The sequence below is a fragment of the Nannobrachium achirus genome (assembly GCF_963921795.1).
Source record: "Nannobrachium achirus genome assembly, chromosome: 13".
In the NCBI taxonomy this organism is placed as follows: Eukaryota; Metazoa; Chordata; class Actinopteri; order Myctophiformes; family Myctophidae; genus Nannobrachium; species Nannobrachium achirus.
This window is the reverse complement of record NC_137833.1, coordinates 65,433,213-65,455,989: the sequence shown is the minus strand read 5'-3', so window position 1 is coordinate 65,455,989 and position 22,777 is coordinate 65,433,213. Positions and strand designations below refer to the sequence as shown.

Below are 22,777 nucleotides of genomic sequence, written 5' to 3'. Positions count from 1 at the left end.
CCAGTTCAAATATGTTTATTTTAGGGGTCATGGCCTAAAAAGGTTTGAGAACCCCTGGTATAGAGCATTAACAAATTCATCCACCAGGGGCATTGACAACTCATTCTTATGACTTCCTATCTAGCCACGCTTTATAAACTATATATATATTTTTAAAGAGGAAAAAAAAGAAAAATGAAAATAAGCGAATATTCGACTTCGGTGAACAATGTCGAATAGTGACTTTGATATTCGAATATTCGAATATTTGATGAATGCCCTAGCCATGAGGTGCGCTCACCATTGGCATCACCAGGAATGCTGGTCATCTCTCTCATTGGCTGTTGATGATGACGTTGCCAGAAATACTGGTCCCTGATTGGGCAACGAGCTTAAACATTGGCAGACACCAAAATGCATACGCGGCCGAACGCAGTACCTGCACGCTCTGCCGGCGCAAGTAATGAACTTGAAGCCGTGCTGAATGAATTTGGAAACAATACGGAATGTCTGACCAATCACAGTATCCCAAAGGCACCGAACACCCGGGAAAGAGTTCTGATCCCGCCCACCTGAACCTCTGAATGACGTCATTGTTGTTGTCTAGACAGAACCGAACAAACGCGTTGTTGGGGCTGTTTGGCTGTAGTATGCTTTGGGCTTTACACGAGCACCACTCACTTCATATTGGTATGATTTGTACAGTATATATTGGGTTCCCGGAGATAAAAAATGGGGGGGTCTGTGAAATAATACATGTTTAGAATCACTGAAATAAATTGTAAAATCAAAATGTAAACTCAATGTACACTAATTTTACCTCTTGAACGTACACTAGGGCATTCACCAAATATTCGAATATTGGAATATCAAAGTGCACTATTCGACGTTGTTCACCGAAGTCGAATATTCGCTTATTATTATTTTTATTTCATTTTATTGTTTTCTCTTTAAAAAAATATATAGTTTATAAAGCTTGGCTAGATAGGAAGTCATAAGAATGAGTTGTCGATGCCCCTGGTGGATGAATTTGTTAATGCTCTATACCAGGGATTCTCAAACCTTTTTAGGCCGTGACCCCCAAAATAATTAATAATTTGAACTGGGAACCCCCACCCTGACTGGAATTGTAGGTATTACATTTAATGTGACTCGTTCCACAGATAAATATTGTGAAAATAGACGATCTACATGCTCACAACGCGAGGCGTTGTGAGCATGTAGGTCGGCTATTTTCACAATGTTCGCCTCTTGCTTACTTAATATCTGACAGTTTGGCCAGTCCTGTAGAATATTCGACTATTCGAATACTTTGAGGTCGAATAATTCGAATACTAAATATGACTATTTGTGAATGCCCTAGCGTACACATGGTTACAGGTCCATTTGGTTCCATTTGTTCACCCAGGTCAGGAGGTAGATGTATCGGCGGTGCGAACGCGTGTGTTTTGACTTAAAAGGAACCAATTGGTACACATTATTTCTGGAGTCATATTCCGTTCCGATTGGCTATGATTGCCTTCTAGAGTTTGTGGGTGGGGCATATTTTCAGGAAAGTATAATCTGATTCGCTCCAAATTTGAATCATAGATTGAGGGGCTTGAATTTCACTTCAGAGCACAGAAGCTACAAATGTAAAACTTATTTTTTTCCCTCCACCTATTTAGGTACAAATAGTTTCAGGGGTCATCTGACAATGACCATTCAACAGGGTTTTCATATCCCATACCGTTTTCCTGTAGGCTACAGTATTTTCTGGACTATAAGGCGCACCTGACTATAAGGCGCACTGTCAATGAATGGTCTATTTTCAAACTGTTTTCATATATAAGGCGCACCTGACTATAAGGCGCACATAATAGACGCTACCGTTGCGTTATGCATCCAACAGATGGAGCTGTGCTAAAGGGAATGTCAATGTCAATGAATGATCCATATATAAGGCGCACTGGACTATAAGGCGCACTGTAGTTTTTTGAGAAGATTAAAGGCTTTTAAGTGCGCCTTATAGTCCGGAAAATACTGTAATTATCTTTAAGCATTAGGAGGTGGGCCAATTTCTTACAAAAAGCGGCATCCTATTCACCTTATACTTGGACCTCCACCAGGGCGGCGCCATTGCCTTTTTCTGTTGTTTCATTCTATAGACCAGTGTTTTTCAACCACTGTGCCTGGGGACCTTTGGTGTGCCCCTGAGAAGGGTCAAGTGTGCCCCTTGAAACTGCTTGAAAGCCAGTATTGTATTTATCATTTTAAAAATGATTTAAACTAGTGAAAACAGCCGATCTACAAGCACGCAACGCCTCGCGGTGCAAGGCGTTGGGTGCTTGTAGATCTGCTGTTTTCACTACTGTTGTGCGACAGCCTTGTATGATGAAGCAGGGCTTTACTTTGCGAAGAAACGTACACATTTGAAACTTGGAGATACAAGGTTTCTTCCCGACAGTGACAATATTTACACCCCCGTATTATGTTGGTGTGCCCATGGATTCTTGGGACATGAAAAGTGTGCCCATGCAGAAAAAAGGTTGAGAAACACTGCTATAGACCCCTTTCTCAAATGGGGGTACGTGTACCCCTAGGGGTATGCAGGGTACTGCAGGGGGTACAGGAGAACATGGAAATATGTATTTTACTGTTATTGGTAATGACAAAACACTGACAGTCTTTGTGTGAACCTTCTCATCTGTAAATTGTTAAACCAACTCACGTCAATACCTTGACTAGTACAACTGTTTCTGAATAGAAAGCAATCTTTATTTGCCATTATGCTGTTTTATTTTGAACGTATTGGCATGGATGTCAATTCTATAAGCAAAATGCTGTCGTCAGGGGAAGGGGGTACTTGGCTTCAGAAATAGTATAAGGGGTTACTAGGACATTCACGAATAGTGATTTTTAGTATTCGAATTATTCAACCTCAAAGTATTCAATAGTCGAATATTCGACAGGACTGTCTAAACTGTCAAATTTGAAGTACAAGAGGCGTTGCGAGGCGTTGTGAGCATGTAGATCTGTTATTTTCACAATATTTATCTGCGGAACCGAGTCACATTAAATGTAATACCTACAATTCCGAGTGCTTGTCAGGGTGGGGGTCCCCAGTTCAAATATGTTTATTTTGGAGGTCACTGCCTAAAAAGGTTTGAGGACCCCTGGTATAGAACATTAACAAATTCATCCACCAGGGGCATTGACAATCCCGTCTTATGACTTCCTATCTAGCCAAGCTTTATAAACTATATATATTTTAAAGCTATACTGTGTAAGATGCCCAACTAGTGGTCATTAGCCCTATAGCAAACCGCGGTCGCGTCCGCGTCTTTCGGCCGTTTTTCGTACCTTCAGACCCCCGCGTCTGCCTCCACCTCGCTGAGATCTATCTTTTGAGGGGTCCCTTGTTCCTGTGCGTTCAGTAATTCCAGAGATACGGACTCCTTCACCCTGCCTGGTAGGCGAAATTACCTAGAGAAGGGATGGTACAAACGGGCGACAACAAATATGGCTGCCATACAGACCCCACTTCAAGATGTGCTGTGATTGGCCGGCAGTTGTATAACCCTCGCTGTGATTGGCCGGTAGTGTGATGACGCAATTTTGGCGCGAGATCCGGTCCCCGGCAATGATCGCAGTTTACATATATAGAGAAGGCTTTACAGGCTGAAATTCACAGAGTGGGTGTTCTAAAACTTTAGCGATTTAACAGTTAGGACAATTTTAAGATTTGTTTTATAAAAAAAGTTACATGGTACAACTTTAAAGAGAAAATAATAAAAAAAGAAAAATAAGCGAATATTCGCCCTCGATGAACAACATGGAATAGTAACTTTGATATTCGAATATTCGAATATTTGGTGAATGCCGTAGGGGTTTACTGCAACCAAAAACATTTGAGAACCAGTGCCTTATCAGACAATGTCACACTGAAAAGAACCAGTATGCGCTCGCAGGTCTGCACCAAATGAACCCCACCGCTCATAGATAAGTGGTCACTGCACTTCCTTTTTCCAACTTTCAGATGCTGTTTTACTCCCAGTGTGGAGGAAGAATGCTTAGGTTTTTTACTGTGATCTCTCACTCTTGAAATATGTAATCCTCGGTTCCTGTTGATTGTAAACAATAATAGCGATTCAAAACAGTTGTCCTTCAAACCCCACCTCCATTCACCGTCATTAGAACGGAGGATGTGCTCATAGACTGTAAAAAAACATGGACAGTGGCAAGCCATTGGTTTCTATGCTGCGCGAATGAAGCTTTTTTGGCCGTTGTATGTAGAAATCAACGTTCATTGGTAGAAATGGTACCATCTTGAATGATATTGGCTGCCAACGGTCACGTGCAACCGCAGGGATACATGGGACATTGTCTTGAGTTTGCCGAAAATAAAGCACCCAAAGAAGAACCATCACAAGCCTATATGATCACAAGCCCCTCCTACAGCATACGCTGCTTTAACATCTAATATAACATAAATTGCACCATATTTTCACAAAACACATATCATGGTGATTGAAACAACACTTTAAACTAGGACTGGAACCATAAAGTACTTATGACAATGTTTATTAAGGTAAGAAAATCAAATGTAAAAGTTCGAATGGAATCCTATGGAGAACATGTTGCTTCCGGTGCCAGAACAGCACAACTAGCAGCCATTCATACAGTGGTGTCAGTTCAGAAAAAGCTAAGGTATGGCAACATGACTGGTGTCTTGCACGAGGGCGTGCGTGCAAGACACCAGTCATGTTGCCATGTTGCCAACAGGCACGATGAAAAGTACATTTTATTATATCCCCCTGTAGCAAAGGTATGGCAGCTGCCATAGCTTGCCATACCCAATTGACACCTCTGCAATCATAGGAACTTCCAGTTTCGTGTTTGCTTCATTTTAAATCGGGACAACTACACCCCTGGAAGCGCTTTATGATCACGAGAGCCAACTCTTGCTCTCGCAGCTGCAGCCCCTCAAGCCTAATTTATGCTCCGTCCCGCGAAAGTGTCGCACACAGAGAGCGGCCGAGAACAACAAGCTCACATCGGTCGCATCCGCTACTCGATGTGAGTTTGTATGTCAGCTATTCTCTGCGCCCAATACCACTGCACAATGAAGTATGTCTCTCTAGGGCGCACCTCACAAGCCAACACTCAAGAAGAGGTTAAATGAACTGAAACCAGCGCTCCCCAAAACAACATGTTTGGGGATCTGTTGGGAATAGATTGCATTCAGTCTCAATGTTTGTAAACAAACAATTGGTCTATATGTGCTCACTTCTGCCCTTGTAGTATTGCAGGCAATCAGTGTGTAGCCAGATTTTTTGCAAGAACAAGCGGCCCGGCCTATGAAAACAAGCACAAAAGAAGTAAACTAACATTGTGCCACATTGTGAGCTTGTAGATCTGCTATTTTCTGGCGAAATAAATTGATAAAAAAAAAAATAATAAAAAAAATGACAATGTGACTTATCTTCTAATCTCTAATCGTTCAAACAAGGGTTCATATTTTAGATTGTAATCAAAGAATATACAAGATGAGTGTTAAAATTATTTCATTTACTTTTTTCTATTGTTTTAGAGATTTCATTTACTTTTTTCTATTGTTTTAGAGATTTCAGTGGTTGGGGGAATGCGTACAAGTATCTAAATATGTAATTTTACACAGAATAAGCCCATTCCCAAGATACAACGCAACCTTTCATGGTTGGATGTGACTTTTGGGGGCTAGAAGTGTTACTGTAAATAGCATTAAAGAAACTGCTGGCTTATTGTGTCTAAAAAGACATATTTAGCCACTTGTACGCATGCCCCCATGCGTACGCATGCCCCACATTTTAGCACGGTAAACACGATAAAACAATAGAACGAAGCAAATGAAAGCATTTTAACACTCACTTTTTCTTTTCTCTACAATCTAAAATATGAACCCTTGTTGTAAAAAAAACAAAGTTCTCCTATAGTCGGGGGATATCTTTAGAAATAGTGTCAAATCCTGGAATAAATTCCTTACCAAAAAAATCTTCACCAATGTGTTTGTAAAGGTGTCTAGTAACACATCTCACAAAGACTGAAATTCAGTTTCCCTAGGAAAATCTTTGACAGCTAGGGTAATTCTGGGTCTCATTCACTCACTATACACTATACTATAGGGGAAAAAATCACTCCCAAAAAAATCTGCTTTAAGTGGGATGTGAGGGGTCTAACTAGGTGTTTTTAATTATTCTGAATCCATTGCAAGCATTTGTTTTGCACCAAAAACATTCCTTGGGCTAGAAATGGACCCCCATACGACTGTAAAAAGTGATGACTCATCAGTAAACCATCATTTTATGGGCTGTTTTTAGCCCAATGAATGTTTTTTGTGCAAAACAAATGCTTGCAATGGATTCAGAATGAATAAAAACACCTAGTTAGACCCCTCACATCCCACTTAAAGCATATTTTTTGGGAGTGATTTTTTCCCCTATAGTAGTATAGTGTATAGTGAGTGAATGAGACCCAGAATTACCCTACCTGTCAAAGATTTTCCTAGGGAAACTGAATTTCAGTCTTTGTGAGATGTGTTACTAGACACCTTTAAGGGGATTCCAGACGGTACGCGGTCACCGCCTGCTAGTAATTCATTTTCAATGAGAGGTGGGCGGCTATTTCGTCCGCACAGCGAAGTTTAGAGGCGGCGAGGCGAGCGGGCGCAGTCCCGTGAAAATCCCCGCGAGCGTGCTCGTTTGTGCATGCGTACGCGGGCGGTGAGAGATGGATTGTGTTCATCTTTGTGAAATACCCCGCAGCGTTTACTCAAAGAGCGAGTGTGTTTGTGTATCACCGCGGCGCGGTCCTCGCAGATCCAAGCGGGAGCCCCGGCGGCAACCGCTGTCCGTCTGTAGAGTGCCTTACAAGCACATTGGTGAAGAAATGTTTTGGTAAGGAATTTATTCCAGGACTTTTTAAGATGTCCCCCGACTATTTAAGTAAAGAAACGCACTACTTTCCCCACCCCTGCTTCACTTCCATCCGTCCGTCTCTCCTCCACCTCCTCCAGGTGAACAACAGAACGGCAGCTCCTCTCCGCTCCTCTCTCCTCCTCCTCCCCCCCCTCCTCCTCCCCGGCAGCAGGAGGAGGTGACAGCGGAGCGGCTGAGGGAGGCGTGGGAGCGGATGGGGGGAGGGGAGGACGGAGGAGGACTGGACAGGGAGGGACTGGCCCTGGTCTGCAGGCACCTGGGGCTGCAGCACCTCAACGCACAGGTATGGACAACTATCCACTAGGGCTGTCACCATGTGACATTTTACGTGACGATTAATTGTCACTCAAATAATTGGCGATTAACGATTTAATTGTGTTTTTGACGTTGATAATGACATTTTCTGTTTGGCTTTTAGGCTTTGAAGCTGCACATGGCAATCATGACACATAACCTAAATATACAAAAAAATTACTGACATATTTGACAACTTTATACTTAAAAAAATAACATTGATAGTGGAAATAGCCGATCTACAAGCTCGCGATGCGACGCGCTATGAGCTTGTAGATCTGCTATTTCCACTATTTTTTCCATTTTTTAAATATATATGAACATTTTTCAACATGGAAACGATTATGACGATTATGAAAAATAATCACGATTATTTCAAAAAATCACGATTAGACGATTATGTAGTAATTGTGACAGCTCTACTATCCACAACCTTCCAACGTCCCATCGTGCGTTGCGCAGAAGGCGAGTTGCATTTCCGGCGTTGCAGCCGAGTGTGATCTACAAGCTCACAGCGGTTGCATCTGCGGCGCGACGTGAGCTTGTATATCTGCTGCTAACGAGAAGTGTCCCGCAGATAATGCTACAGTAAAGTCTTGCGGAAACGGATGGATAGGAACCCATGAAACCATTAAGGTACCGTGAACGCATTACAACTTTAACCGTTTATTTTCTGCTTCAGCTATTGAAAAATGGCAGATCTACAAGCTCGCAGCGCGGCACTCGTAGATCTGCAATTTAAAAAAAAAAAAATATATATATATATATATATATACATATATATATATATATGGGGGTCCGCGGTCGCGCAGTCGCAAGTTACTATGAAAAGCTCCACCGGCTAACGTCCTTCCTGATTTCTCACATGGCCCTCTTCTAGCGCCACCATCAGGCAGATTTTTTCAAAACACATTTTTGGACACTGCTCCTACAGATTTTGCCCTAAAATCACACAAAGTGGTACACGCTGTCTCTACAGTCATGTCATCAACATGGATCTGTCCCATTTCCCATATTCCCTTGGCTACCATTGCCTTCTAAAGTTTGTGTATGCGACCTGAAGGTCGCTTCTCCCGATTAGGGAGTCTTACTGGTTCAGACAGTGTGTGTATGTTGTGTCATGCTGTGTTGTGTTTATGTGTAGGACGTGGACATGCTGTTCAGACAGTTGTCACCGGAGGGCGCTGGCGGCAGGGTGACCCTTTCTCAGTTCCACAAGGTGGTCTGGGGGACGGAGCATCTCAGCTCCACCCCCGTCTGCACCTCCACGCCTGTGAGACCCTCTGAGCACAGGTCATCTCTACACAAGGTCAGTGACACACACACACACACACACACACGTACGCGCACACGTACGCGCACGCACACGCGCGCGCGCACACGCACACGCACACGCACACACACACACACACACTCTATATATTTACATCACTTGTGGGGACATTACATAGACTTCCATTCATTTTTATGCAAGTCCTGTGGCCTTACCCTAACCTCTATCCCTAAACTTAACCCCTAACCCTAAACCTAACCCCAACTTTAACCCTAACCCTAATCCTAAACCTAACCGTTGTGGGGACCTACTATTTTGTCCACACACTGTCAGGTGTGGGGACAGTCACCCCTGCAGGTGACTCTGTGAACATGCGTTTAGTCCCCATAAGTATAGCTAGACAAACTCACGCACGCACGCACGCACGCACGCACGCACGCACGCACGCACGCACGCACACACACACACACACACACACACACACACACACACACACACACACACACACACACACACACACACACACACACACACACACACACACACACACACACACACACACACACACACACACACACACACACACACACACTTTTTCTTTTGTTTAATGGCAAAGACCGGGAAATGGAATGTGTCTGATTTCCCAATGCAAATCAGACACATTTAAGATTGTCTGTGCTATTTTTGAAAAATTGTGACAATATTTGCAAATCTTTGAATACACTAGTCCATCCCTTATGTTTTAGTCTAGTGTTTAAAGGAGCTATAGTCAACTTTTTCTTGAAAAACGGATGCTAAAATAAAAATAATGTTTCGAAAATATTTTATAAAAAAATAAGCTTCATATATGTGTTTCTATTCAAAAATGACCACAAAAAGCATAAAATAATGGTCTTAGGTGCCGGCTACACAAATCTGGATATTTCTGAAGCTGGACATTTCTTTGTGCGATTGGGACTTCCAGCCACACAACGCTGTAGATTTCGGCTGCTAAACTGGATCGTTTTGAAACCAGATAAACAAGTGAAGATGTACAAAAATATCCAATCCACTGAATCCGTGTATAGGCATGAAAACCGTAGCTGCTCTGTAGATCAGGGGTTTTCAAAGTGGGTGACGGGGCACCCTGGGGTGCCGTGACGGCAGTCCTGGGGTGCCGCGAGATCATTTGATAATATTTGGAATTCATTTGGACACTTGAAAAAATATTTAGTATCATTTTAAACTTGAAGTACAAAGTTATTTTCAGTCAGTTCTAACCAAAATGGCTATTATCTCAACATTTTCCTCTCAACATAATCACTAAAATATCGTCACTGTCGGGCAGAAACCTTGTATCTCCAAGTTTCAAATGTGTACGTCTTTTGGTAAAGCAAAGCCCTGCTTCATCATACAAGACTGTCGCACAAAACTATTGAAAACAGCCGATCTACAAGCACACGTTGTGTGCTTGTAGATCTGCTGTTTTCACTAGTTTAGTACATTTTAAAGAAGATAAATACAAAACGAACGGTTTTGGACGTACAAGGTTTCCACCGACAACGACGATATGCTATAGGGTGCTGGGAGTGAAAATTATAATGTAGGGGTTCCTCGGATTTAAAAAATATTCATGGGGTGCCCTGAGACAAAAAAGTTTGGGAACCTCTGCTGTAGACGATGACGTTGGGTGCTTGCGTGAGTGCACAGCTCCACGCATGTGTGAGAGAGAGAGAGTCACAACCCACACACACATGCACACACATGCACACACACACACGCACCAAACAGGCACGCATGCTTGTTCTTCTATGGTATTACAAATCACTTACCGCCACGGCGCCACCTACTGGCCTGGGATGCTTGTTGGAGCTGATCATGGGAGCTAGATATTTTTGTGGACTCGTGTGGACCTGGATATTGTTCTATGAGGATATATGAAAATCTGGGATCCGAAAAAGATCCAGATCCGTCTGGCCGGGGCCTTAGTTTTAGCCATCGTAGCTGTGCGTTCTTATTGTATTTTTTATTTTTATTTTCGTCAATGAAATGAACACTGGTTGAAAATGTGTTTCTTCTATGGCACGGCCGTCAGTGTTTTCTGTCCAGAGAGACAGTGGCGTCAGTTCAAGGGTATGGCAAAGGCCTCATGGAAAAGAGGCATTACATTTTGGATAATCTCTCGAGACAGCCTCAGAGAACGCTACGCTACTGAGTCTGTCATAGACGAAAATCACAGGAGGGATTTTGGGCGGAACCCAAGTCTGGAGACAGGCAGCGCTTTTGCCCAATCAAACATAGTGGGCGGGATCTAATGTGTGCGTCGACTATGCATTCCCCCTCACGATGGAAACAAACCATCTTTCAAGTTGTACACATATCTTGGGCAGCTAAATAAATCCCTCTGTAGTCTATATAGACAAGCGAATTGCCCCATTTAAATATTCATTGACCCACCCGGTTTTCCACACAATTTATGGGTTTCATTCACATTGCCACTTTCAATTATTTGCACAATCAAAGAATGCTTTTGGAAATCGTTGTGCATAACAATAGAATTAAATGAAAGGAAGAATGGCATACGAACTACATTTGTTATTCTACAGTAAAGTGCAGCAATATATGAATTTAGATTAGTGTATTGTTATTATTAGTATAGAGTAAATGTAAACGTTGCAACTTCTAGTCTAAAAGACTCATGTATTAAATTATTATATTATAAAACATACATTAATTAACTAGCCCTATTTTATTCCTAGACAGGCTATTTAAAAATAGCTGATCTACAAGCTCACGTGTCGCATCGCAACGTGTTGTGAGCTTATAGATCTGCTTTTTTCAAACATTTTCTACTTTTACTTTTAGTACTTTAAGTATGTTGATGCCAATACTTGTGTACTTTTACTCAAGTACATTTTGAAACGGAATTTTACTTGGAACAGAGTATTTCTACATTGCAGTATTGATACTTTTACTTAAGTAAAATATTTGAGTACTTTTTACACCGCTGATTACGATTGTACACTCTCTTTTGAGAAAGTAAAGCATAAATGTATAAAGCGCATGGCCAAAAACATGTACACTATCACTCGATTTCTTTTAAAGAATCCGCTCCGGCCGTTTGCTGTATTCATAGCATTGTTGGCAGGAGACCTACCTCAATGGCCCGTACTTCACGCATCACTCGAGGTCGCGGCGTCATGGGGCCTTCTGGGACGACTTCATTTTCCCCCACAGCTTTTAGTGATAATTATTTTGACAATTTCTATGAACGTCTCCTGATTGTGGTTCCTGATTGTGCCTATACATCTTATCTTACCCATCATCAAGTTGTAGCTACACTGTACATTTTCGTTTCTGATATAAAGTGAATTATTCATTGACCCACCATTTCAATCTAAATGGGTTTCACATTGAAAGTGGCATTCTTTGATTTTCACAAGCCATTGACACATTCCAACACAGCTTATTTAAATGCAGATCGCATGTAGTCTATGCTAAACAGTCACAACCTCTCATTAGCTTTTCAGTCCATCCATGTACAGTAAGCTTTATAATTATAGCTTCATACTAACATTAACATTAAATATTAAGAGTACCATAGGCACACACATTAAGCAACATTATCTGTGCATAGAACGATACATAACATTTGTTAATCAAACCAAATGTTTATTATACAGAGAGAATCATACACATTGTAAACGTAGTATACAGTAGGCCTACATAAATGCAACGTAACTGTAGGGTTTATTCTATAAACAATACGGCTAACCATCATCAAATAAAATGAAAAAGAGTCTGTTATTGAGAGATTATTCTATAAATAAAAACGACCTGTTTATTTCATAGCATAACATCATCTTTTGTGACACAGGACAAGATATTGAAAAATAGCGTACAATCACTACTACACTTATTTGAACACCTTGGTTACATTTGGCATAATGGGTAGGCCTACTTTGAGTACTACTTTCTGCTTTTGGTACATTTTGATACCAATACTTTTATACTTTTACTCAAGTACATTTTGAATACAAGACTTCCACTTACATGCAGTATTGCATGATACTTAAGTAAAGAATGCGAGTACTTTTCCCACTACTGCCTATTGCCTAAGCACGCTAGTATTAGTAAAATCACACATCACAGCTAGAAACTTGCTACAGGTGTCTTTTGTTATGTTAAAAAGACGGCCGTATGCTAACACGCTAGCTTACTGCAGTTAGCCAAGTTGTAATGTACTAGGGATGTCAAAAATGGACCTTTATCAAAATCGATTATTCTATAGCAATATTCGAATATTATTCGAAAATCGATAATTAATTATTATTATTTTTTTTTTATTAAAAAAAACGTTTTTTTTTTTCTTCTGTTTTTCGTTTTTTTTTTTTTTTTTACTGGATTTCAATGCACATTTACATATGTACAACATGGCTCTTCAGGTAATTGGTAGCCTAACTACTACTCTTCATCTTTCTTTTTAGTGTGCCAGTGTACTGTTCACCTAATCTCTCAAGAACAGATTCTGTGATGCTTTACAATACAGAGGACGCTGTTTTCCCTTTTCTTTGATGATGGCCACCAAGTACCAAACAATCAAGCCTGAATCAATCACACCTGTGTCTGAGACAGGGGGGGAGGAGAGTGTGTAGCAGGCAGCTGCCACTCTGCTGTGCTCCTTCATAGTAGGGTCTCAACCTGAGGTTCTGTGACCATCCTCTGGGAAGGATGGTTTGATGATTGATTTGACCTCTATGGACCCTTTATAAAAGATTTAGACCCCATGTCCCTCGCAAAAATGCCAGCAAAATGTTTGACATCCAGGGTAATTTTCAGTCTCATTCACTTACTATACACTACACTATAAAGGAAAAAATGACTCCCAAAAAATCTGCTTTAAGTGGGATGTGAGGGGTCAAACTAGGGGGTTTTAATTATTCTTAATCCATTGCAAACATTTGTTTTGCACGAAAAACATTCCTTGGACTAAGAACGGCCAACAAAACTATGGTTTAGTGATGAGTCATCAATTTCACAGTCTTTTGGGGTCCATTCCTTGGGCTTTTGGGGCCCAATGAATGTTTTTCATGCAAAACAAATGCTTACAATGGATTCAGAATAATTAAAAACACCTATTTTGACCCCTCACATCCCACTTAAAGCAGATTTTTTGGGAGTAATTTTTGCCTTTATAGTGTAGTGTAATTACCCTGGATGTCAAACATTTTGCTGGCATTTTTGCGAGGGACATGGGGTCTAAATCTTTTATAAAGGGTCCATAGAGGTCAAATCAATCATCAAACCATCCTTCCCAGAGGATGGTCACAGAACCTCAGGTTGAGACCCTACTATCACTCTACACAGTTTACAGTTGGTGCTGGTGTGAATAATAAATCAATGGCCATTTACTATTATCATTAATACTATTGTTAGCCTATATTCTATATTTTGGTTGAAACTAACTAACTAAGCCAAAAAATAGTATAAAAAAAAAAAAACGAAAAAAAAAAAAAAAAAAAAAGTTTTCGATTTTCGATTATGAAATATTAAAATCGAATATTGATTAATCTAACGAATATTCGAAAATCGATTATTCGGTGACATCCCTATAATGTACACTATCATAACATCCCATATTGATTTAAAACATCAATCCACTGTATTGCAACACACCATGACATCCGAGGCTATATAAACGTTTGCTTAATGTGGGTAAATTCGTCGTGTCTTGGTCACTGGTCAGTAGCAGATGGGGTCCTTGTTCCTTCTCTCTGGGAAAGCTCAAAGCAGGATACCAGGCTTTTTTCCAAATCCAGGCAGCAAAACAACTCGCCGTCGTCGCCGATCAAGTACTTCAAACAAATGTGCTGAAGAGGTTTTAATTGTTCAATATTGTGCAACTGAGAAACTCTTGTAAGCACGCTAGAAAACAGTTCCTCGTCGACAGTAGCATCCATGTTGCGTCGTTGTTGTTATTGTCTGTTGTGTTCCGTGTGTAGAGTAGCAGTTCCGCTATAGCAGTTTCGGGAGGGAACCAAACCAAGGAGCGGACCAGGCTTACAAGCGGAACTAGTTTTAAAATTCGTTCTCAACCGGGGAATTCCATGTATCCCCGCCCCTTTTTCTCTCTAACCCAGAGTCAAAGGAAGAGAGACAGACCGATAGGTGTCGCACTTTCTTCTTTGACGATGGGTTCCCAGATTGCATTTTGGATAACACTGTTCTATTGTGAAAATAGCCGATCTACATGCTCACAACGCCTCGCAGTCTGAAAAAAACGAGTTTTGTCAGTCTTTTACACAGGTTTCTACGGTTTCTTGGGCTGGATATGGCAGCCTGGAACCGTTGTTCAAGTGCTGCTAAACTTGGCATGTTAGTAAACGTGCCACAATTAACAATAATGCATTGCACCTGTGCAGCTGACCTGCGGAACCTGGGAATATACCATTTTGTCAAAATGGGGAGAATAAAAGTGTGAAGAATATAATTATAATACCAGCGCAGATAGACAAAGAGACATTCATAGATTTATATTTAAAAGTAACTTTTATTTCCCCCCCCCCCCTGGACCCCTGCCATACCCAATTGACGCCCCTGCAGAGAGACAAAGATGAGAGACACTTTAACAGTGTTGGCGTGCTGCCATGGAGACCCAGCCCAGGACGCAGTCAGGGGCGTCACATCAAATTCTGGGCCCTGGGTACAAGGATTCACTGCGGGGCCCCCATGAATGTTAACTATTGAAAAATAGCAGATATACAAGCTCACAGCGCGGCACCGAGTGCCGCGCTGCGAGCTTGTAGATCTGCTATTTTTGAAAAATCGTGAAAATGTGTGCCAAGAAACCTATATGTTTCCATGTCAGTGATGCTCAAACTTTTTCATGTGAAGGATCCCCCATCTCAAAATATTTAGTTCCAGGGACCCCCCAGAAGCAAATTTTTAGTTACAAATGTTCACTTAAAAAAAGACATATATTCAAAGATTTGCGCACATTTTCACGACTTTTCAAAAATAGCAGATCTACAAGCTCGCAGCGCGGCACTCGGTGCCGCGCTGTGAGCTTGTATATCTGCTATTTTTCAATAGCTAAAGTTACTAGGGCCCCTCCACCTTGGGCCCTAGTAACTCAGTCCCACTTTCCTACCCCTGGTGACGCCCCTGGACGCAGTGGTCATGTGGTCAACATTCTGACCTTTAGGGAGGACCATTGGTCCCCTGGTGGTTTGTGACCTGAGAGGTTTGGTGTTCCATTAACTCTCTGGCCAATCAGGGGGCTCTGCTGGGGCTGCTGTCAATCAAGAAAGTGCCATACTGTGAATGGGCGGGGCCAAGCTGTGGCTTTACCCAGCATGCAGTGGGGGCAAGGCCCTGTAGTTCCACAGCAGCGTTGCCAGGTCTGCTTATTATAAGCGACTTTGGGCTTGTTTGTTCTGTGAAGTCGCTTGCAGGGTCGTGCTGGCCATTGGGAAAAGCGGGACAACTCCCGAACGGCCGGTTCATTCCCGGCCGGTCCAGGCCGGCCATTAGGAAAAAATAAAAATATAAAATGTCGGCCTTCGTTCCATTTTGGGGGCTGGGCGGCCAACAAAGTAAATCGTCACCGTCGGGCAGAAACCTCGTATCTCCAAGTTTCAAATTTGTAATTTTTTTCTCAAAGCAAAGCCCTGCTTCATCATACAAGGCCGCCGCACAAAAGTAGTGAAATCTACAGTAGTGAATCTGACTACAAGCACACAACGCCTCGCGGTGCGAGGCGTTGTGTGCTTGTAGATCAGCTGTTTTCACTAGTTTAAATCATTTTTAAAATGATAAATACAAAACAAACGGTTTTGGACATACAAGGTTTCCACCCGACAACGACGAAATATAACTCATGTAATTGGCCCACTGGCTTGTCACTTGTCATGATCTGAAATCAAATCTTTGAGTAGCAGCAGCGCTATAGAGAGAGATCTCTCTATAGCACATAATGAGGGCCTCTACAACTCTTTTTCCCGGGCTGAATCAGGGGCCCAGCATGTCCCTGGTCGCTTGTAAATATTTTTAGTTGCAGCTTGCGTTCACAATATTCATGGTAGTTAGGTTGCAACCTTACTGTGTACAAAGACTTGCTATCTGTGCAGTGCTTGCTCCATTTGTTGTTACATTGTTTCTGATTAATATGCAAAAATCACGATACAGTAATATTAACTATATGATGGCAGAGCAAGCACTAGTCTGCATACTGTAGTAAGTCTTTGTACAGAGTAACACTGCCACCTAAGTACCATGAATATTGTGGATATACCCTTCTATTTAATCCTTTTGGGGATGTTGATGTTGTCATCTGCCCATTTGTCAATTTGGTAAAAAAAAATTGGTTGAACAGAACTCACATTTTGGGACCATCTCTCCATTGTTCACAATGGTTTGTAATGCAGGCTGCTACTCCAGGAAGTCATGTGATCCAAGATGGCCGCGGTGTGAATAAGGTCTATACTGACAAAGAATGACCCAAAAGGTGTGTGGTAGGCAGACTGAGTCTGTTCAGAATGTTCTGCACTTCAGGGCTGATCTCTGGCTGCGGCCTGTTGACGTGGAGCAGCAGGAAACACAGGAGCTACTCCTACAGGAGCAGAAGACATTTTGTGTCTCAGGTGATGTTGTTTGTTTCATCATCATGGTGGCTGCTTTGTTTCACTTGTTCGCACACGCACACGCACACACATACACACACACACACATACACCACGTGACACAACATGGCTTCTGAATACTGAGAGAGAGAGACAGAGTACAGAGTTTGTTAGAAAATATGTCCACGGTGGATTTCTATCAAACAAACACTTTGAAGATCGAGGATAATCCAAGCTGTCAGTAAAGCTGCTATGTTGGTGGGTTTAACGTTATCATTTTAAAAATGATTTAAACTATTGAAAATAGCGTTCTATAAGCACACGGTGCGAGGCGTTGTGTGCTTGTAGAGCTGCTATTTTCACTAGTTTTATGTGACAGTCTTGTATGATGAAGCAGGGATTTACTTAACAAGAAAACATATATTTTTAAAACGTCAGATGACTTGAATTATTGTATGCTTTTGCTATTGAAAAATAGCAGATATAAAAGCTCACAAGCTGCAAAAAATCGTGAATCTTTGTGCAAATCTTTGAATATATATATTTTTAAAATCGAACATTTGTAACTCAAATATTTGCTTCTGCGGGGGTCCCTGATACCTAGCCGCAAATTGCAACACTACATTTTTTTTAATCGGATGAATCTAGGGTTGCAATACTTTTCTTTTGCTATCTGATTGTATTAAACAACATCAAACTCACCAATATTGCAGCTCTATGGAAAGCTTGCACAATCCTCTTTCTATCTGCAAAGTGTTTGTTTCAGAAAAATCCACCGTAGACATGTTATGAGCTACTTTTTATCAAGAAATTGAGTTCAGGTGATTCTTTTTTCTAAGTGCTGGAGTTTGGAAGCGCTCGTGGGAAGTCACTCTGTGTCCTGTGTACCAGCTGGTTCACATAGCCTAATGCAGGAGGCAGCGGGACATGGCGTTATAGAAGACGAGCGCTTCCGAAGTTCAACACTTAGAAAAAGAAAACATGTCTGCTCGGATTTATTGACAGATATAACTCATAACATGTGAACATCTGAAACAAACACTTTGCAGATAGAAAGAGGATTATGCAAGCTTTCCATAGAGCCGCAATATTGGTGAGTTTGACATTGTTTAATACAATCAGATAGCTAAAAACCGTTTTGATGCATTGGCTGCCTAAGGGAGGTGTTGCAACCCTAGATTCATCCGATTAAAAAGAATCGAGTGTTGCAATTTGCGGCTACCTGATACCTAATATTTGGAGATGGGGTCGGCAGACATACATATAACTCTAGGGGTCCTTGACATTAAAACCACAGCTAAAGAAACGTACGTTTTTTCAGAAAACCTTATAGCTGCTATTTTCACTAGTTTTATGTGACAGTCTTGTATGATTAAGCAGGGATTTACTCAACGAAAAAACATACACATTTGAAACTTGGAGATACAGGGTTTCTGCCCAACAGTGACAATATATTTTAGATGAAACTACAGAGAGACACTTTCGCAATGTTCTCTTTATCTCGTGTGTGTGCGTGCGTGCGTGTGTGTGTGTGTGTGTGTGTGTGTGTGTGTGTGTGTGTGTGTGTGTGTGTGTGTGTGTGTGTGTGTGTGTGTGTGTGTGTGTGTGTGTGTGTGTGTGTGTGTGTGTGTGTGTGTGTGTGTGTGTGTGTGTGTGTGTGTGTGTGTGTGTGTGTGTGTGTGTGTGTGTGTGTGTGTGCGCGCACGTGCGTGCGTGCACAGGGTATAAATCCAGTAGAAAGCAGCCTAAGCCAGATTAGCAGTTAACAGCATCGAACAGAAAAACAAAGTCTGTGTGAAATCACCTGCTTCTGTGTGTGTGTGTGTGTGTGTGTGTGTGTGTGTGTGTGTGTGAACCCAGCGTGATAAATACATAGAGAGTTAAAGCTTCAGAGCATATTGTGTGTGTGTGTAGAGAGAGAGAGAGAGAGATGACATTGTTCTTCGAGTTCTACAGCATTTAGCAGCTAAAAGACAGACAGACATTTCCTATGCATCTCTGGATTAATCTCATAGGGATGTATTGGCCGTATATATGGAATATCTGGAGCCTCTAGAGTTTGTGTCGTTGTATGCTTGTAAACGGCAGATATCTACAACTGTAAGGCATCATCCTTACAGTTACCACTGACTAGATGTCTGGACTGTAGGTGAACCGACCACCATCTGTGGAGTCTACTACAGTTCTTTGGATCTGAACTTATAGATCTACAGTTCTCTGGATTTGAACCTATAGATTTATAGAATCTACGTGCTTTCCGGGTTGGAGATCGGTTTCTTCACACCATGGCTCAGTTTCAGAGCAGCTTCTCAGAGCCTCATTTGGAGCCACATCAGGAGGAGCTGGTATAGTGGGACCACAAATGTTTTGATATTCAGTTGACTAAGGCTAGACGCAAGACTAAGACTAAACCATTTCCGATGCCTTGAATTATTTTATGCTTTTGCTATTGAAAAATAACAAATATATAAGCTCACAGCGCTGCCCCGAGTGCCGCGCTGCGAGCTTGTAGATCTGCTATTTTTGAAAAATTGTGAAACTTTGTGCAAATCTTTGAATATATATATTTTTAAATCGAACATTTGTTCCGGGCTTCTGCCCTGATACCTAATATTTAGAGATTGGGTTCGGCGGCCATACATATAACTTATCATACATATAACTTATCATACATATAACTTATCATACATATAACTTATCAATTAAATTAAACATTTTGAGCACCACAGATAAAGAAACCTACGTTTTTCAGAAAACCATATTCTTTGTGTGTATTCTTCAGGTCTTAAAGGAGTAGTTCACCCCCAAAATGACGTTTTCCTCTTGATTACTCACGCCATGGAGACTTGGGTTCAATCAAATGTTGTATTTGTCACATTCCGCAGACAAAACATTGATTATAGTAAATTTGTTCCCATTGATTACGGATGGGGACCCAAATGCATTTGGGTTCCCAATCCGGAATTAATGGGGATATATTTATTCAAATCCGATTATTGTCTTAGGAATGCGACAAAAACAAAAATATTATTGAACACAAGTCTCCATGGCGTGAGTAATCAATATAAAAAAAGTACATTTTGGGGGTGAACTACTCCTTCAATGGGTAAATCCGAATTTGCTGTCAACATTAACGCTGCTCTCTTCTCTGTGCTTGTCGTTCCCCCGTCCAGGGTTTTGACGGCGGCGCTGCGCGGTCGGCCTCGCGGCAGGGGGCGGAGTTTGAGTGCTTGGCGGTGGCGCGGTCGGCCTCGCCCTCGCTCCTCTCGGCCACGGTGGGACAGAGGCTGCTGTCGCGGCTGGACGACGGCTCCGGCTGCACCAGCCCTGAGAGGGTCATCACCCTCTGGACAGAGGAGGGCATCAGGAATAGCAGGGACATACTGCAGGTGGGTAGGAAAAAGATCGGTTACTTTAGTAAAAGTATCATGTCAGAATCAGAAAGTACATTACACAGTTCTGTACACAGAGAAATGGTTTGTGATTACGGAGAGAAGGAGAGAGGTGAACCAGAGAGAGAAAGAGGGCAGTCCTCAAGCGTGTGTGTGTGTGTGTGTGTGTGTGTGTGTGTGTGTGTGTGTGTGTGTGTGTGTGTGTGTGTGTGTGTGTGTGTGTGTGTGTGTGTGTGTGTGTGTGTGTGTGTGTGTGTGTGTGTGTGTGTGTGTGTGTGTGTGTGTGTGTCAACGGCGCAGATCCAAGAAAAGCATAGGGGGGGACCACTGTGCGCGCTTTGCGCGCGTCCGTCCGTCCGTGCGTGTGCGCGCCCGATTTTGGGTTTTTGGCGTGCAGAGATCGGTTTTCGGGTGTTTTTCCCCCCTCATTTTCCTTCAGATACGGGCATTAACGGTTTTATGATGTATTATTTATTTACTTATCAAGTTATCACTAGTACTGCAATAACCAACACAACCAAAGCTTACACGAAAACACACTTCAGCACAAACACTGACATTAAGCAGTCCTCTCGTCATAACCAACATTTCTTTCATGTTTCTATGGTTAACTTTTTACCTCAAGAACACCGACTATAGCAGCAATTTGGCACAGCGACCGTTCATCACTCAAAACACTGGCCACAATAAAATACAGTATCCTACTCAGAACTCAGAAGCATGACAGCCGCTCAGCCGTCAGAACACTGAACACACAATACAATAATACAGTCCACAAGCAGTTGGCACAGGTTAGAACAGGCCGCCAGTCCAGAACACAATACGGTATAAATGTCATTCATTACCGGCTTGAGAATTGAAAATCCTTCCTCCTCCTCCTCCAGTCCTCTCACACACAGCCCAAAAGTAACAACAAAGTAATCCTTTAGCTTCCTTGTCCAGGCCAGGGTGGCAACACAAACAACAAAGTAATCCTTTCCTTGTCCAGGGTGGCGGCATTCCTTATTAACTATTTGAAATGGCAGAACCAAAGTTATAAATATTGTGTTCTATTGAGTTTCAGCTGTAGCAGCAGTCTCCTGTGGTTTTTTAAGTTAACTTTCATTTCCTAGCAGCAAACAACTCATGTTGCCAGATTTTGCGAGAGAAACAAGCAGCCAGCTATATGAAAACCAACCTGGAATATTGTGGTTTTCATATAGCCTTCTGCTTGTTTCTAAGAACTTGGCAACACAGACCAAACCATTTTGCAGGAAAACAGAGGGGTGTTCTCATATAATAGCATCTATAAATCATTCAAAAAGCATCGTAAATCGCTTCGATCGTGTTTAGTGCATGATTTCAGAATTTAGACCACTATAGGTCCCTGACTGGAGGGGACGGGGGGGACTTCTGGGAGTGACTGGGAGGGGACGGAGTGATCTTGGAATGGGACGTGTCCACTCCGACCCCCGCGGCATTTTCGCCTATGGTGTGTGTGTGTGTGTGTGTGTGTGTGCGCGTGCGTGTGTGTGCGCACGCGTGTTTGAGTGCCCGCGTGTGTGTTGAAGCTAGGCAAAGATCGATTCATAGGAATTAGGAACACATCCCTGCAAGCCAAATGACGCCATGATGACGTTATGATAACGTCCTCCAGTGACGTTCAGAACTAGGCCAGATCACAGCCCTTATGGGGATGATCTTGACGTCATTACCAGGACGTCGTATGGACTATAGGATCATTTTTATTGTTTGTAATGTTAGTTGAAATATGAGCATGTAAGGTTATATTCTGGGACATGCAGTATATGACTAGTTATGATATTTATCTGGCCTCAATCGGCCTTCTCTGAATACTCCAAGATGTCCTTTTTCGTGGGCAGGATTTATGTTGGTTGAAGTCAGGTGATATTCTAGGCCAGATCTGACTAGTCATGGTTTGACTTGATCAGCAGGTCCTGACCGTGCTTGCTGGGATTTGTCAATTAGTTTCTTTTAACTATTGTAAATATTCAGAATCAATGTGTACTGTAGCCTATTGAGAATAAATATTAAGAAGATGAGAATCAGTGTAGGGTTCTTGTCTCAGTCTCAGAGAAATGGATGGATGAGGGCCAGAGCTAGGATTTAACAGGAAGAGTGGGCACTAAGGAAGAGTGGGCACCTTGATTTAAAATTGGTAATGTAATGTAACAAATACATGATTAGAACATGATTGAACATTCCGCAATTAAGGTCTAATATTTCTATAATTGCTACAAAACCATTATCTAATCATTTTGGGCGTAAAGCAGTTCAAGGATA

General features: G+C 41.9%; 1 protein-coding gene across 1 annotated transcript in view; it reads left to right on the top strand.

Annotated features, from left to right (window-relative positions):
• Positions 1–22,777, top strand: part of ninl (ninein-like) — a gene marked incomplete at both ends in the record, with an annotated part of 135,787 nt that overhangs the window by 44,687 nt on the left and 68,323 nt on the right. Inside the window, 3 exons of the mRNA XM_080740901.1 lie at positions 7,013–7,218; positions 8,374–8,538; positions 20,276–20,491. Coding sequence (XP_080597027.1) covers positions 7,013–7,218; positions 8,374–8,538; positions 20,276–20,491 — 587 coding nt within the window. The remainder of the gene's footprint in view (positions 1–7,012; positions 7,219–8,373; positions 8,539–20,275; positions 20,492–22,777) is intronic.